Source organism: Stegostoma tigrinum, chromosome 7, assembly GCF_030684315.1.
Source record: "Stegostoma tigrinum isolate sSteTig4 chromosome 7, sSteTig4.hap1, whole genome shotgun sequence".
Taxonomy (NCBI): domain Eukaryota; kingdom Metazoa; phylum Chordata; class Chondrichthyes; order Orectolobiformes; family Stegostomatidae; genus Stegostoma; species Stegostoma tigrinum.
Window position 1 is genome coordinate 24,876,639 of NC_081360.1, and position 16,169 is coordinate 24,892,807.

The following is a 16,169-nucleotide window of genomic DNA, read 5'->3' on the forward strand; positions in this document are numbered from 1 at the left end:
AGAATTCTGACTTCGAATGACCTGAGTGACTGCAGTCAAGCCCCTGGAGGGATGCCATTGTCTTACTTTGCTGGGACTTTCTAGCAAAAGCTAATCTTCTTGACCTGACTGAGGTGCGCTGACAACATTGATTGGCTTACTATGCTGAGCTGTGCTAAACAGAAATGGCACTAGCTGCACTTGATCAGGTGGGCACAGCAGGCATTAGACAACTGAGCTGACTACTTCTGGCACTCACCTGAATTTCCTTCCAATTATTTAAAGAGATGAAGCTAGTCAGGTTTCTTTTGTCCACTGGCATGACTTTTGGTCCAACAGCCTTTCAATGTTCACAGGACTACAGCTTTCAGTAAGCGCGGCCATAGATCCGAGAACATCCCTTTTACAATACGATCAATAAGTAATCTATACTCACCAAATCGAGAAGTATAATCTGGTCTAGGGATGAGCACAATTTTCTGGAAACCTCGGCAGAAAGACTTCAACTCTGCATCAAATGGCCGTCTCGTTGTGCCCACAATGAGAACACGATCTTCTGCTTTAATGGACTTGAGTATTTTTGGGAAAGATTTCTTTAACCGCTTTGGTTCCAGCTGTACAAGATGAAACAAGGTGAACTTTGATGCTCCAGTTATGAGAGGGCTGGCTAGCATGAAGCAAATGAATTTTTCACAACTTTTTCAGGAAGTGACAAAATGTGCATCCCCTTCTTTAAAAAGGCTGTCAAGGATTGTTTGATAATTTCCCAAGAACTTTATTCCATAATTGAAAATATGTAGATGGATTGTTTGCCTTACACAGAGGGTTTTTTTTCCCATAATGCTACAGTGGAACATTTGCAAAATGTGGATGAATAAGATTTGCTATCAATCTGTGCATACAAATAGCCTTCAGCTTGAAACACCATCATACCTTGGGATTGCAGCATTTGAAAGAAACACAGATGCAAACTCTGTCAGACTGCGCCAGCTAGTTGATGACGATGATGCTGACCTACAGTGTGGAAACAGGCCCTTCGGCCTAACAAGTCCACACCGCCCTTTGAAGAATCCCACCCAGACCCATCCCCCTATAACCCACACACCCCTGAACACTACGGGCAATTTAGCATGGCCAATCCACCTAGCCTGCACATTTTTGGACTGTGGGAGGAAACCGGAGCACCCGGAGGAAACCCACGCAGACACGAGGAGAATGTGCAAACTCCACACAGACAGTCGCCCGAGGCTGGAATCGAACCTGGGTCCCTGGAGCTGTGAGGCTGCAGTGCTAACCACTGAGCCACTGTGCCGCTTAGTTCATGACATGTAGTTTGCTACCACCTTCTCAAGGGTACCTAGGGGATGGGCAACAAATGCTGGCCCAGCCATTGATGTCCATATTTCACAAATGAATTTTAACATGTATAAATAGTCATAGAACAACAAAAAAAAATTGAACCAAGTCTATAACGAATACTGACTTCATAACCTGGGCCAACTAACCATCTCAATATCACTGCACAAAACAACTTTGCTCCTACCTGCTTTTCCATCTTTGGAACCTTCTTGTAGAAGACTTTCTCTGCATTGTCGATCCATACAACAGAAGGCTGCAACATACGAGCAACCTAAGTAAATCACACCATCAGTAGGGTTAAAGCTAGAACAGATAAATAAACACATGAGAGAAACATAAAAACATAGAAAATAGGAGCAGGGGTGGGTCATTCATTCTATCAAGTCAACTTCTGTCATTTAATGTGATCCTCTCTCTGAGTGAAGAAATTTCTCTCCCCGGTCCAGAATGGCCTAGCAAATATCCTAAGGCTGCGACACCTTGTTCTGGACCTCATGGCCAGTAGAAACATCACCCACGTATCTAATCTGTCAATTCCTGTCAGCAATGATTATGTTTCATTGGGATACTTCTCACTCTTTCTAAACATTAGTGACTGCAGGATGAATTGACTGAACCTCTCCTGATATGACAAACCTACCATCCCAGGACACAGTCTGGTGAACTGTCACTGCATTCTCTCTGTGATAAGTATGGCCTTTATTCGGGCAGGAACTCAAAACAGCACACAATGCTTCAGCTGTGGTCTCTCCAAGACCCTGTACAGCTGCAGTTAAGATGTCCTTGCTCCTGTACTAAATCCCTCTTGCAATGAAGGTCAACATACCATTTGCCTTCCTAAAATCTTGCTGCATCTACATACCTGCTTTCAGTGACCCACGCACAAGGACATCCAAATCTCTTTGCGCATCAACATTTCTCAATCTATTGCTATGTAAATAATACTCTGCTATTCTGTTTTTCTGACCAAAGTGGACAGCTTCTCTGTGTTAACCTGCATCTGCTACGCCTTTGCTCACTCAAAAAACTTGTTTAAATCGCTCTGAAAACTGTTTACATCCTCCTCATTGCTCTCAATCCCATGTAATTTCGTGTCATCAGCAAAGTGAAAATATTATGCTTGATTCCCTTATCCAATTTATTGCTATACCCAGACATAGCTGCGACCCAAGCACGGATTCCTGCGCTACCCAACTTGTCACTGCCTTCCACTCTGAAAAAGAATCACATATCCCTGCTCTCTGTGTCTGTGTTCAGAAGAAGAGACCCAACCTGAAACATCAACTTTTCCGCTCCGCTGATGTTGCCTAGCCTGCTGTGTTCCACCAGCTCCACATCTGGAGTTCTTTCTATCTGTACTCTCTATTTCCTTTCTGCTAACCAATTCTCAATCTGTGCCAGTATATTATCAGCAATCCCACGGGTTTTGGTTTTGCACATTTTGTGACTTGAAACTTTATCATAAGATTCTTAAAATCCAAACACACTGGACCTACTGGTTCATCCTCATCCATTTGACTGGTTACATACTCAAAAAACTTCAGTAGGTTTACTAAACATGATTTGCCTTTCATAAACCAATGTTGACATTGTGTCAGAGATAATGGGAACTGCAGATGCTGGAGATTCCAAGATAATAAAATGTGAGGCTGGATGAACACAGCAGGCCAAGCAGCATCTCAGGAGCACAAAAGCTGACGTTGACATTGTGTGATTCTTTTGGTGTTTTCTAAGTGTCCTGTTATCATCTCCTTTATAATAGACTCCTGCAATTATCCAACTACTGATGTTAGACTAAGTGGCCTGAAATTCCTGGTTTTCACATTACCTCTTTTTTTAAATAGTGATGTTACATTTTCAAGCATCTGTTCTGATGGGACCATTGTAGAGTCCACAGGGTTTTGGAAGATAACCACCAATATATCAATTCTTCTAATGGCCACATCTCATGGAACCCTAGGATACAGATTAGCAAACCCTGGGGATTTATCAGCTTTCAATTTCATTAATTTCTTCAGCACCTTTTTTTAAAACTAATCCTCATCTCCTTCAATTCCTTTTTCCTAATACACTCTTGCTTCCTCACATTTCTGGGAAGTTATTTATGGTTTCTTCTTTGAAGTCCGAACTAAAGCAGTTGTTATTTGCTCTGCCATTTCTTGTTCTCCATATCATTTCCCCTATTTCAGATTGTAAGGTCTTCACTAGTCTTCTTTTCTCTTTATATATTTTTATGTAAACTCTTGCAGTCACATTCAGTTTCCTTGTAAGTCTACTTTCATGCTCAATTTTACCTGTCTTAAATCATCCTCTGGGTACTCCTCTGTTAAATTTTAAATTGCTTTCTATTTATAGGCTTACTCATTTTACTGGAAATTCTAAGAATGTATAATTGTTGCACTGCATGCATTTGTTACTCAAATATCAACCAATACCAATTCATTGTCATGACTTTAAATGATGTGTGTAAAGGAAAACTGCAATCAACATTTGGAAGTTGTTAACCTGAAAATCCAAACCTCTAAAAAACTAAACTCAACACAATACACAGAGCAGAGATGACACATAGTAAATTGGTCAGTCATTGCTCACAGAGGCAAGGGCTCAAGGCTGTATATATGGCACTGATCAAATATTGATATAATTTGAGAAAAAATGAGAACAAGTTGCCTGCTTGAACAGGATATACAATTTTAACAAGCTAACAAGATCGGGGGGACCTTAAAACTAAAAGAAAACAATGGGGGCGGCAGTGGAGGAAAGGAGTGGGACCTTTATTCTATCATAGGACGAGGGCATCGCTGGCAGGGCAGCATTTCTTGCCCATCCCTACACAGAGGGCAATTAAGAGACAACCACATTGCTGTGGGTCTGGAATCACATGTAGGCCAGGCCGGGTAAGGATGGCAGTTTCCTTTCCTAAAAGACATTAGTGAACCAGATGAATTTTTCCTGACAATGCATTCACAGGCATCATTAGATTGTTAATTCCAGACATTTATTGAATTCAAATTCCACCATCTGCCATGACAGGATTCGAACCCAGGCTCCCAGAACATTATCTGGGTCTCTGGATTAACAGTCCAGCAATAATACCACTAGTTCATTGCATCCTCTCAATAGCTGCTCTGGCAGAATTGTCTTGTAATTTTGGCTTGAGTGCACCAAAAACTAGACTGGGATGAGCAAAACTAAACTGAATTCATGCCAAACTTTCCAGATGCGTTTACAGTGTATAGTGCAATCTTCTTAAGGACTCGGAGTAACATTGGTACTGGTACAAAAATGAGATACTGCAGATGCAGGAATTATGAAATAAAGTAGAAAATACTAGAAATACTCAGCAGGTCAGCAACATCTGGGGAGACAGAAACAGAATAAATGCTTCAAGCTAATGGTTGCTTAAGATTAGATGATGGCCCATCATCAACCTGAAATGGTAATTCTATTTCTCTCCATAGATCTTAACTGAGCAACCTGGTATTTCTAACATAATGGTGCATACTCGCTGAAACATAGTATACTTATTGATCAACTGGAGGTTGTTCTGAGGAAGGGTCACCAGACCCACAATGTTGATATTTTCTTCACAGATGCTGCCAGACCAGCAATTTCTGTTTTTGCTCTTGATTTACAGCACCTGCAGTTCTTTCAGTTTTTATTTGGTGGTTGTCTGTTTCATCATTGCATTCATACATGAATTGTAGCCTGCACACTACAGAGGAATATCATTTTTGTGGTTTTAAGATGCTCTTTATAAGAGGGAAGTCAAGGGGCACATATATCTTTCATCTGTCAAGGGTTACTAAATACTCTGTCTCTGTTAGCTTGACTTGTGTCAGTTGGGCTCATTTAGAGTCACCGCCATAGCACTGTAAAGCATGGAAACAGACCTTCAGTTCACTTTGTCCATGCCGACCAGATATCCTAAATTAATCTAGTCCCATTTGCCAGTATTTGGCCCAAATTCTGCTAAACCCTTCATGTTCATGTATCCATACAGATGCCACGCGCTGGGACCACACTTGCCTGAATTAACATGTTGTGAATTCAACTCCAAATCCAGGGATCTGAGCACAAAATCCAGGCTGACACGTTCCCTTGCAGTATTAAGGGAACGCTGAACTATTGTAGGTGTTGTATTTTGATGAGATGCTAAACCAAAGCCCCATTTAAAGTCACATGTGGCAGAAACTTGCTGCATCATTCCCAATATTATTGCTGATATTTACCCTTCAATCAACATCACAAGTACAGGTTGGCATCAACTTGCCAAGTTTTCTTCAACCATACCTCCTAAACCTACAATCATTGCTATGTTGAAGGCCAAAGGGTGTCAATACCTGAAAACCTGCAAGTTTCCCTTCAACTAACTTGGAAACATGTCACCATTCCTTCGCTATTGTTGAATCAAAATCCTAGAACTTCTTTCATAATATCACAGTGGGCATACCTGCTAGGAACTGCTAGAAAGGGGTTCACCACCACTTCCTCAAAGGGATTTAGAGATGGGAAACAACTGCTGGGCTTATGAGAAACTACAACAGCCCACAAAATAAAAAGAAATATTACATTTCTGTTTGATGGAGCTTGCTGTGTGTAAACGGGCTGCCACATTCCCTGCATTACTACACTGGCTGTAATGCATTTTGAGATGTATTGAGATCACGAGAATGACAATATGAATGTTATATTTCTTTTATGCTTCTTGGCTGGTCGGTTTGTCATAAATATATGGTTGGTTGGCTGAAATTCTAAAATAAGGTGATACCCCTGATCCTATGAACTTTGGCAGTATGAAGGGTGATATTTTGAGTCTTTTTTTTTCAATAACATATATTACTATATGACTTTTTTTAAACTCAACTCCTCATAGAACATGGAATTTCTGGATCTGCAGAAAACATGACATATACAATCAGGCACATGTTACCAAATAATGCAATCAAGGAGTAAACTGTTAACCTAGAAATTGGGATTTCCAATATTTCAAATCATGTCTGTTGTGTATGATGTACAGGAAAATTGTAAACAATTGTAGAATAGATTGGGTACTTAAGTATTTGCCTTTATTCCAATTTTCTTCAATCAGCAGATTGCTCCCAGAATAGAGTTCCGTAGATAGTACTTTATGTTCTAGCAGCTAAGAAATAGGAGCAGGACCAGGCCAATTGAGCCTGTTCTGCCTTTAATTTAGATCATAGCTGATTTGATTGTTAGCTTAATTCCACTTTCATGCCTGCCCCCACAACCCTTGAATGAATCAAATGTATAATAAATGTAATACAGAGAAGTGTGATCGTGTAGTGATTGTAATGAGGTCAGCTAGTTGGACCTCACGTAATATGAGCTGTTAATCAGGTCCAATCAGGGAGCCCTGGCTGACAAAAGAAAAGGGGAATGCCAGAGATGCTGACTCTCTGATGGCTGACTCTGAATGCGGCAGTACTAAAATCAAGGACTGATCATGATGGATACTGGCCTCTCTGGGGTTATTTCTTTTGGAAGAAAGGGAAAAGGTACTATAAAATAAAAGTATAATTCTGGAATGGGTGAAGGATTAGAGAGGCCTGAGGTATATGTGCACAAACCAATGAAGCTTGCTGAAGCAGTGGAGAAAGCAATTTAAAAAACATACTGAAGATCCTGGGCTTTGCATATCGAGATGTGTAGCATACAACTGGAATTGAGTGCCTAATTCTGGGCACTGTTGGAGAAGGTCTGAGAGAGTTTGTGGAAATATCTTCTGGAATGGTTTCAAGGATGACAGGCTTCACTTACTTCATTGAAGAATCCTGGGATGTTCTCCTTAGAGCAGAGAATGTTGAGAGATTAATTTTACAGGATCACAGCAATGGAATGGTGCAAGAGGAGCCCATTCAGGCTGTCACATCTCCAAATGAGCATTCTGCATTCTGGCTTAGTCCTATTCCCCTGCCTGTTTTCTACATCCATGTAAATATGTTCTAAACAAGTAATCATCTAATGCTCACTTAAATTCCTCATTGACCCTGCTCTACCACATTTCCAGATAGCGCGTTCTAGACCCGAACCACTCACTGTGTGAAAATGTTCTTTTCTCACATCACATTTGCTGCTTTGCAAATCACTTCAAAAACGTATGTTCTCTCATCCTTGATTCTTTTATGAGCAAGAACATTTTCTCTCTATCTATCAGATCTTGACTTCCGGTGTTTTTGAAAACCTCTATCAGATCTGCTCCTATTTAGGCTTCAACATCAATAGGGTCTTGACAGAGTGCATGGAAAGAAACCGGAAGGAACCAGCATTGGAGGATTGGCAATTGGTAAAGGAACTACAGGTGTGGAAAAGTTTGCTTACGCGGGAGTGAGTGGCTAGGAATTGGAACACATTTCCTGAAAGCATCATTAAAAATCAACCAGAAATGTCTTGCAAAAGAAAATTGGATAAGCACTCAGTATGAAAAACCTGGAGGGCAAGGGGAAAAGATTTGAGGGGTAGGACTAGCTAGATTATTTTTGTAGAGAGCTGGCATGGAATTAACTGCCTGAATGGCCTCCTCCACTGCTGCAATCATTCTGTGATCTTGGGTACCTGCTATTATTGCAGACTCTGGTCCAAGTGGCCATTCTGTAGTGCTAAAAGTAAAACATGTAAATGTTTCCCTGAACAGCATCAGAAAGTGGGGACCCTGTCTGGTGCAACCAATTCAGTTTTGAACCAGTGTTTACTTTCTGGGATGACTGCCGGGTAACTTTAATAATCAAAAACTGATGTTGAAAGGTTTGGCTTTTAACTTTGGTTTTGAACGAAGATTAATTTTCCCTGCACAGTTAGAAAATTTGGCATATGTGAAATCAGATCATTGCACGTTAATCAGATCTTTGCTATTCTTAAATACTCCACCCTGCCAGGCCTTCTGTTGGTCATCCTTCAACCTACAGTACTCAAGCAATCATTCCATCCTACAATTACCTAGCTGGGATCAAGCACAAACTGACATAAATATGGGACCTCCCTGTAAATACTTTGAAAACAAAATGATTAACATTCTTTGTCACTGCCCACTAGAACATGAATTTTGCACCTGTGCCTCCATTTAGCATGCTTTTTATTGTGGTCAGGCTTTGGCACAGAATTTGTGGTGTGGACCTCAATAATGGGTGAGTTGATCTAGTGCAGTTTCTTACAGTTACTTCTGATCACGTTCGGAACAGTAATCACAGAGGCATACGAACAGGCTGTTTGAATTTTCCTGTCAAGAATAATTGTAAAAGGGATAGGCAAGGAACCTTAAGAGTGCCTATTAAAAGATGAGAGGCATGGGAAAATGGCAAAACAGTTTGCCACATGCTCTAACTCACGCAAGGGGTCTGAAAGTGAAGTTTCTACTTGCAGCAACCTGCAAAACAAAAATAACACAATGAAAACATTCCTTTGCAATGAAGGAAGGGTGGTGACCTTCCACAATTCTTTTCCAGTTAAGTGATGTTATCAGTCATTAGCCGTGCTGTGTCCATTTATGGTTTGGAGTTCAGAAGAACTGCAAACAATCAAAAACCTTGAGGCTCTATTGAATTCTACAAATCTGATTATATCATCTTCAAAACCCACTAAGTTTCTAATTTATTATTTTAGTTTTGACATATTCCACTTCATGATGAGCAGACAATTTAAACGATAACAAATTATCAAAAAAAAGAACTCCACTAACTAATATTTTGCACTCACTGTTAACAATGCCACACAAGCCCTCCTAACCCACAATTAGATTCTAACATGATTTTTACTTATAAATACTTAGTAATATTTTTTATGTAAAGCCATTTGAATTCTTCAGTTAAATTTTAAGCTTATAAGATTCTTAAAGGGCTAGACAAGGGATACTGAATTAGAGGACACAATATCACACAGTTTAAAAAAAGGCATTCAGGATTGAGGTGAGGAGGAATTCCTTCATTTAGAGGGTGGTGAATCTTTAGTATTCTCTATCTCAGAGGGTTGTGGGAGCTCAGTTGTTGGACACAATCTGCCAGCCCCAGAGGAGGTGATCCCAGACCCAGGAAGGAAATTATTTAAGGTGGTAACTCTGTCATCTTCCTGCTTCTGCCCAAATTAACTTCTGGATAGGAAGGCTCCAGGTCCACTTTTGCAGCCCACCACAAACTGAGGCCCTTTTGGGATAAATTAATGAGCACTCAAGGGTCTCGTCCTGCCTGGGCTGCAGTCATTTCCTGGCCGAGAAAAAGTCAGCCTACCTGAGTGATTAATTAGTGCAAACAAACGTTGCAGGGACCGTGGAAGGGGTCCAACCATCTACACTAATCTGTGCATGATGGAAGGAGTGGACATCAGGCATATGGCTGGCCTCTGAGACCCAACACTACTTTTTAAACATTGTCCACATGGTCCCTCTCCTCCATACTGTCCCTTCAGGGAGGATGTTGGCCCAGCAGGAACCGTAGGCTTCTCCATGGCACCGGGGAGTTCTGATCTCTGAATGGCTGGTGGCTCTTGGCAGCTAAGACTTCCTCATTTGGGGCCCTAAATCCAGTCAAAAGGCATCCAGCCACCAAACAGGTGTCTGATTAAGATCTTGTGGACTTTCACATCCTGACAGATTTTGGGCGTTTCCATCTTCCAATTTCTCATGCTGCCCAAAAATCAGAAGACATCACCTACTGAGTCTGTTTAAGACAAAGGTCAATAGATTTGTAGATAAAAAAGACACCATTGGATATGGGAAGAGCATGGGAAAGAGCTGTTGAGATAGATGATCAGCTATGATCTAGAAAGGTAGCATAGGCTTGAGGGACTGAATGGCCAACTTCTGCTGCCAAAGCTCTTAAATTCTAACCACCAGTTTATTACAGTTATTAGTTGTTTTGTATATCGAGTCAAAATATTCATTTTTCTACATGCATTACCATCCTGATTTCTCAATTAACTTCTAGCCCTTTCTCTTTTCATAACTTTGCCATATGTCTGCCTCATTATCTTAGATTAACACACTGCACCCTACCCACAGATTATATGTTTCACAGTGCTGATTTCCAAATTCAAACTAGTGTTACTCTGTAAGATAACAAAGTGTGGAGCTGGATGAACACAGCAGGCCAAGCAGCATCTCAGGAGCACAAAAGCTGACGTTTCGGGCCTAGACCCTTCATCAGAGAGCATGTCCCATCAAAGGGTCTAAGCCCGAAACGTCAGCTTTTGTGCTCCGAAGATGCTGCTTGGCCTGCTGTGTTCATCCAGCTCCACACTTTGTTATCTTGGATTCTCCAGCATCTGCAGTTCCCATTATCACTAGTGTTACTTTGTATTTCCCTGTCACAATCACAATGATCAAATTCTGAAAGTTAGCTCAAAAGCCATTTAGTTGATTTGCATAAACCAGTTAAACTGAGTATTCATGACATGGATTAAGTTGTACTGCTTGCAATAAGAAATACTCAAAAAAAAAGCTTATAATGACATAAAAGCATAACCTATTACCAACAAAGGAACAGAACAACCTAATTTCACCAAAAGCAAAACACTAATACTAACACTAAAGGGGCAGCACGGTGGCTCAGTGGTTAGCACTGCAGCCTCACAGCACCAGGGACCCGGGTTCGATTCCTACCTCAGGCAACTGTCTGTGTGGAGTTTGCACTTTCTCCCCGTGTCTGTGTGGGTTTCCCCCCACAGTCCAAAGATGTGCAGGCTAGGTGGATTGGCCATGCTAAATTGCCCGTAGTATTCAGGGGTGTGTGGGTTATAGGGGGATGGGTCTGGGTGGGATGCTTCAAGGGGCAGTGTGGACTTGTTGGGCCGAAGGGCCTGTTTCCACACCGTAGGGAATCTAACCTACTCTAATCTAAAATAAACAGCAAATCCTGCAGATGTGGGAAAACTTTTACCATGAACTAACTAGTGTAGAATGACAATATCTCCTGGCGTTTGATGCCTAAGGTTAAGGTTGTTTTAATTAACTATTGACATTTTGTATCTGCAATGACAATGATAAAGCATCACTAGAGACAAACTATGCCTACACTTCTGCCATATTTTGTGAATGGTATGTTAAGACAAACAGCTGTGAAAGGTGAACTAACTACCGAAATCAAACGGTTAGCTGCTATTCAAAAAAAAATCCACATACCCTATTAAAAGCTGTTGCTAATTCACACTGACTTCTGCTCAACATGATTTAGTACATCACACAAAAAAAAACATTTTGCTGCATTTCAGGCTAACCTTGGTGAAGAACGTTAGCACTGGCAAGTAAGTTTCTTTCTCATTTTGAGCACCAATGTTAAGATAAGGTGTTATTACATTTGCTGCTGCGACAACCACAGAAGCAAATGTCTCTATTCTGCTGACAGCAGTAGAGGACAACTGCTTTGTTTCAAATACATTGATTATTGCCTGTTTTAAAGTCAAAGAATGTGATTCCAATGTGTTAAATGTTCACTGAGGTCATTAGGAACCGCATTCAACAGCATGATAACAACCATTGATCACATGAGCCATTTTGGTGGCCTCCAAATGCGAATTGCTAAACCAGCCAGAGTAATTGTAAAATGAGGGCCAGTTTAAGGACCAATTATGACTTGTGAATTTGTGTTCATCAAGAATTGAGCTGAGATGACTCCAAATTCTGAACAAAACTCTGATTATTGTATTAATCTCAGTACCGAATCCCAGTAGGTATCTTTGATAAGATGCAGGAAACCATGCCAGCACAAATTAATGAGCATTTACACCACAGTGGCAGATATTAGCAAGAATTCATTAGAACCTCTTTCCCTTTGGCTCCAACTAATTGGAATTTGAAACATCCATTAATGGATTCTGGCTATTTGAAAAGCAGCTGTTAACCTCACTTGTTACAATTAGTGGGGCTCTTGAGGTACTGAAGTAGAGTCCCTACTTCCTAGACTGAGTAGCCTAGGTTCAAATCCCATCTACTCCAAAGGTGTATGAGAACATCTCTGAACAGATTGTTTAGAAAAGAAGGTTAATTTAAAAAAAAATAGTTACAACTAATGAAGTGGCTACTGAGGCAGTGTCAATTTTGGATTTGTCAGTTTGTTTTATCTTGCAACAATTTAAGTGTTTTGATATTGTTTTAAAGAAAAGTTACTCTATTACTCTGGTAAGAGTAACGGACATTACTTATGAAGAAACCATCCAGACAGCCCATTGCATTATTTAGCAGAAATGATGTTAAAGTTCCTACCTTATTAATGAGAAAGTTTGTCATAACAGTTAAATAAGAACATTGCTGATAGTTGACACTTAAGATTGATGAATTAGTTCAGTTCGGGTTGATGGAATACAAGTCTGCTGAATTCTGTTTGCTGACTATGGAATTTTCACCTGCCAGTGGACTGGGGGTCATCACAGTTGTGATTTCAAATGTGTCACATCTGACATAGGAATGTTAATAACACTGGAAGCACCACAGTGAATTCTTCTATTCCCAGCCCAAACAGTCTGACCTCAGTATGATCACATTATGAAGTCTACACACATAAAGAAAAACAGGAAAAAAAATACGAGAGAAATAAACGCAATTGTGAAGATGATAACAATAATCTATCCTGCCAAGGAGTTATGGGGCTTGCTGCAGAAGGCTTATCCATACAGTTGCTTCTGGAAGCATTTTCCCTATCTCTGCCTAAGCCATGAGGAATGTGTGCATTATGGGCACTTTTATGTAGGAAGTGCTGACGGAACTCTGTCACCTCTTGCAATGAGACCTGCCATCTCAAAGACAGACAAGGAGAGTGGTGCCAGAGGCTGTGATGGTGACCATAACCCCCAACTTCTTTGGGGTGGGTCATTTTCAGACCTGAATAAGTGGCAAATATAGCATCTCCCAGTTCACCATCCACAGCAGCATCAGAGAGGTGAAAGGTTTTCTTTTATGCCAAGCTAAGGGAACTCATTGTGTTCTCTCTGAACAGATGGAAGCAATGGTGTGTGCACATGACTTTGACAGGGCGGTGACTTTCCCTTTGTTACAGGGTGCTATCAACCAGAAACATATCTAAATGCTGCGATCTACCACAACTGTTAATACTGGCTAAACATGCAGTCAGTGTGTGACTATTCTAGTGAATCTCAGCAATTCTCCCAGACAGTTTCCTACTCCTTCAATATTTCAGCAACAACATCAAGCGCAGAGACTGCTTGCTAAATGACAGGAACTATATAATAGGCGAGGTGATGGCCTAGTGGTGCTATTGCTGGACTGTTAATCTAGTAAACCCAGGTAATATTCTGGGGAATCCAAGGTAACAAAGTGTGGAGCTGGATGAACACAGCAGGCCAAGCAGCATCTCAGGAGCACAAAAGCTGACGTTTCGGGCCTAGACCCTTCATCAGAGAGCAGAAATCATACCTTGGCAAATGGTAGAATTTGAATTCAATAAAAATCTGGAATTAGGACTCTAATGATGACCATGAATCCATTGTCAATTGCTTTCTGGCCCACTAGTGTGTTTTAGAGAAGGAAACTACCTGGTCTGGCCTATGTGTGACCCCACATCCATAGCAATGTGATTGACTCTTAAGTGCACTCTGGGCAATTAGAGATGGCTAATAATTGCTGCCTACCCAGCGACGTCCTCATCCCGTGAATGAATTAAAAAAAGGCTTGCATACAGCTTCTCTTTCATGACCATTGGGTGCCTTTTAATTTGAACTGTAGTCATTGTGTTGATGTTTGGCTCATGACTTAGCTTGGCAACCCAATCTCATGTGGCTTAGTATATATAATATGAGCCATGCTGGTACACAAAACAACACAGAGCAAATCAGTGGAATGAGCATGCAACAGCTTTTTAGCTCTTACAAAAGGCTTTGGCGTGGTTCATGGTGGGCTGCAATAAACACAAACAGGTTATTATGAGGGCACAGCTCATGCCATTATGGAGCTCAGAAGCAGGAAGAGGAGAGAATGTATGAAAGATATTAAAGACCAAATTGGTTAGAAAATTACACAGAGATGCATGAATTCTGCAGTAGCTACAATGGGAGACATAGAAACAAAGAGGATACGAGCAGGAGGAGGCCATTCGGCCCTTCTTGCCTGCTCCACCATCCTTCACGATCATGGCTGATCATCCAGCTCAATAGCCTAATCCTGCTTTCTCCCATAACTTTTGATCCCAGTCACCCCAAGTGCTATATCTAGGATCTCTACAATAAATTCAATGTTTTGGCATCAACTGCTTCCTTTGGTAATGAATTCCGCAGGCTCACCACTCTTTGGGTGACTTTAATGATCTGAATCAAAGGCTGGTACAGTAGTAGTGTAAAGGGCAGAGAAGAACACAAGTTCCTGGAATATGTTCTGGAGAGTTTTCGACAGTGATATGGTTTCCAGTTTGTGAAACACTGGTTCTTGGGATTGAGGGTAGAAAAACAAGATCAATGTTAGTAGGGGAACATTCAGGGAAAAGTGATCATTATAGCATAAGATTTTGACTGTTTATGGAAAAAGAACAAAGAATAATACAGAGAAAGAATAAGTAACTGGAATGAAACCTACTTCAAAGGGCTCAGAATGGACTTAGGCCTGCAAACCAGAATCAGCGATTGGTGTGAAAATCAGTAACTGAACAATGTGTTAAATTTAATTGGAAATCACTGAGGCACATTCCAGATGTATGCCTGCAAGGATGAACGGCGGGGTAAACAAATTCATAGTTTCCTGAATGACAAAATACACAAATTAAGATACAGAAAAAAAAGTGTTATGACAGATGTAATATGGATAATACAATTGGAAACATAGCAGGTCAGGCAGCGTCAGAGGAGCAGGAAAGTTGACATTTCAGGTCAGGAGCCTTCATCAGGACTGGGGAGCAGGAAAAGAGCTGGAAAACAAATAGAGGGAGGAGGGATGGGGATGGGGTAAGGGAGGTGGGATTGTAATAGGTGGATGCAGGTAAGGGTAGTGGGGATTGGTCAGTGGGAAGGGTGGGGTGGATAGGTAGGAAAGAAGGTGGACAGATTGTGTCAGGTCAGGGATGTGGGGTTGAGAAGGTTGTTTGGCCATGGAATGAAGCCAGGAGTGGGGTCAAACTCGATGAACTGAAATGACCTCCTCATGTGCTCTAACCATTCTGTAATTCTCTGCCATAATTACACTTTGAATGAAAGAAACTAGGTGTTATGGAACAGCCAAGAGATACAAAGTTTAGGTGAGACAATAAAAGTTGAATGTGAAGTGGTGAGATTGAAACAGCACATCTCAATCACTCCCATGCAGGGAAGATTAATTTAAAACAGAAAAACAGGTAATGCAATACCAGGTTTTTCAAGTGTGAAGAATGAAATATAAAATGTGCGGTGTAATGGTGAGTATTTAAAACCCAACAAGGTCACAGAGAAATGCACAGAGAAGCTTTTCAAAACTGTGATTTAGTTCAGTGTTCCCAAAATAGTGATTGAACATCACATGATACTACAGTTTAAATTCCACAACCAACTCAAGGAAATGATTCACTGGGTTGGATTTTCCCATTTTCAGTTAACTTGTGGTGGCAAGTGAGTTGAATGGCATCAATTCCACTACAACCTGAGGCTAGGGGCTAGTTGTCTGGTATGATCTTCTGCTTTTCACCTCCTTAACTATGTGGCTAGCATGTTGGGCAGGTTACTCATTGAATCCTGTGATGGCCAAAATGAAAGTGCCCACCGCTGTTGGGTGTTTCTCACTTTTACATCTCAAGTGCCATATTCAAAGCCCAGCTGCACAGTCCCCTAGGATGCCTAAAATCAGGAATGGTCGATTTACTGTTGTGGTCATCACAAAACTGTGAAGACACAAAAGAAAGCCAAGGCAATAT

The 16,169-nt window shown here is 41.0% G+C and overlaps 1 protein-coding gene across 1 annotated transcript in view; it reads right to left on the bottom strand.

Moving 5' to 3' along the window:
- The window catches only part of iqca1 (IQ motif containing with AAA domain 1), a 161,723-nt gene that overhangs the window by 17,095 nt on the left and 128,459 nt on the right, over positions 1 to 16,169 (bottom strand). The window contains exons 16-17 of the mRNA XM_059647116.1: positions 1,523 to 1,609; positions 416 to 593 (exon numbers count right to left, since the gene is read on the bottom strand). Coding sequence (XP_059503099.1) covers positions 416 to 593; positions 1,523 to 1,609 — 265 coding nt within the window. The remainder of the gene's footprint in view (positions 1 to 415; positions 594 to 1,522; positions 1,610 to 16,169) is intronic.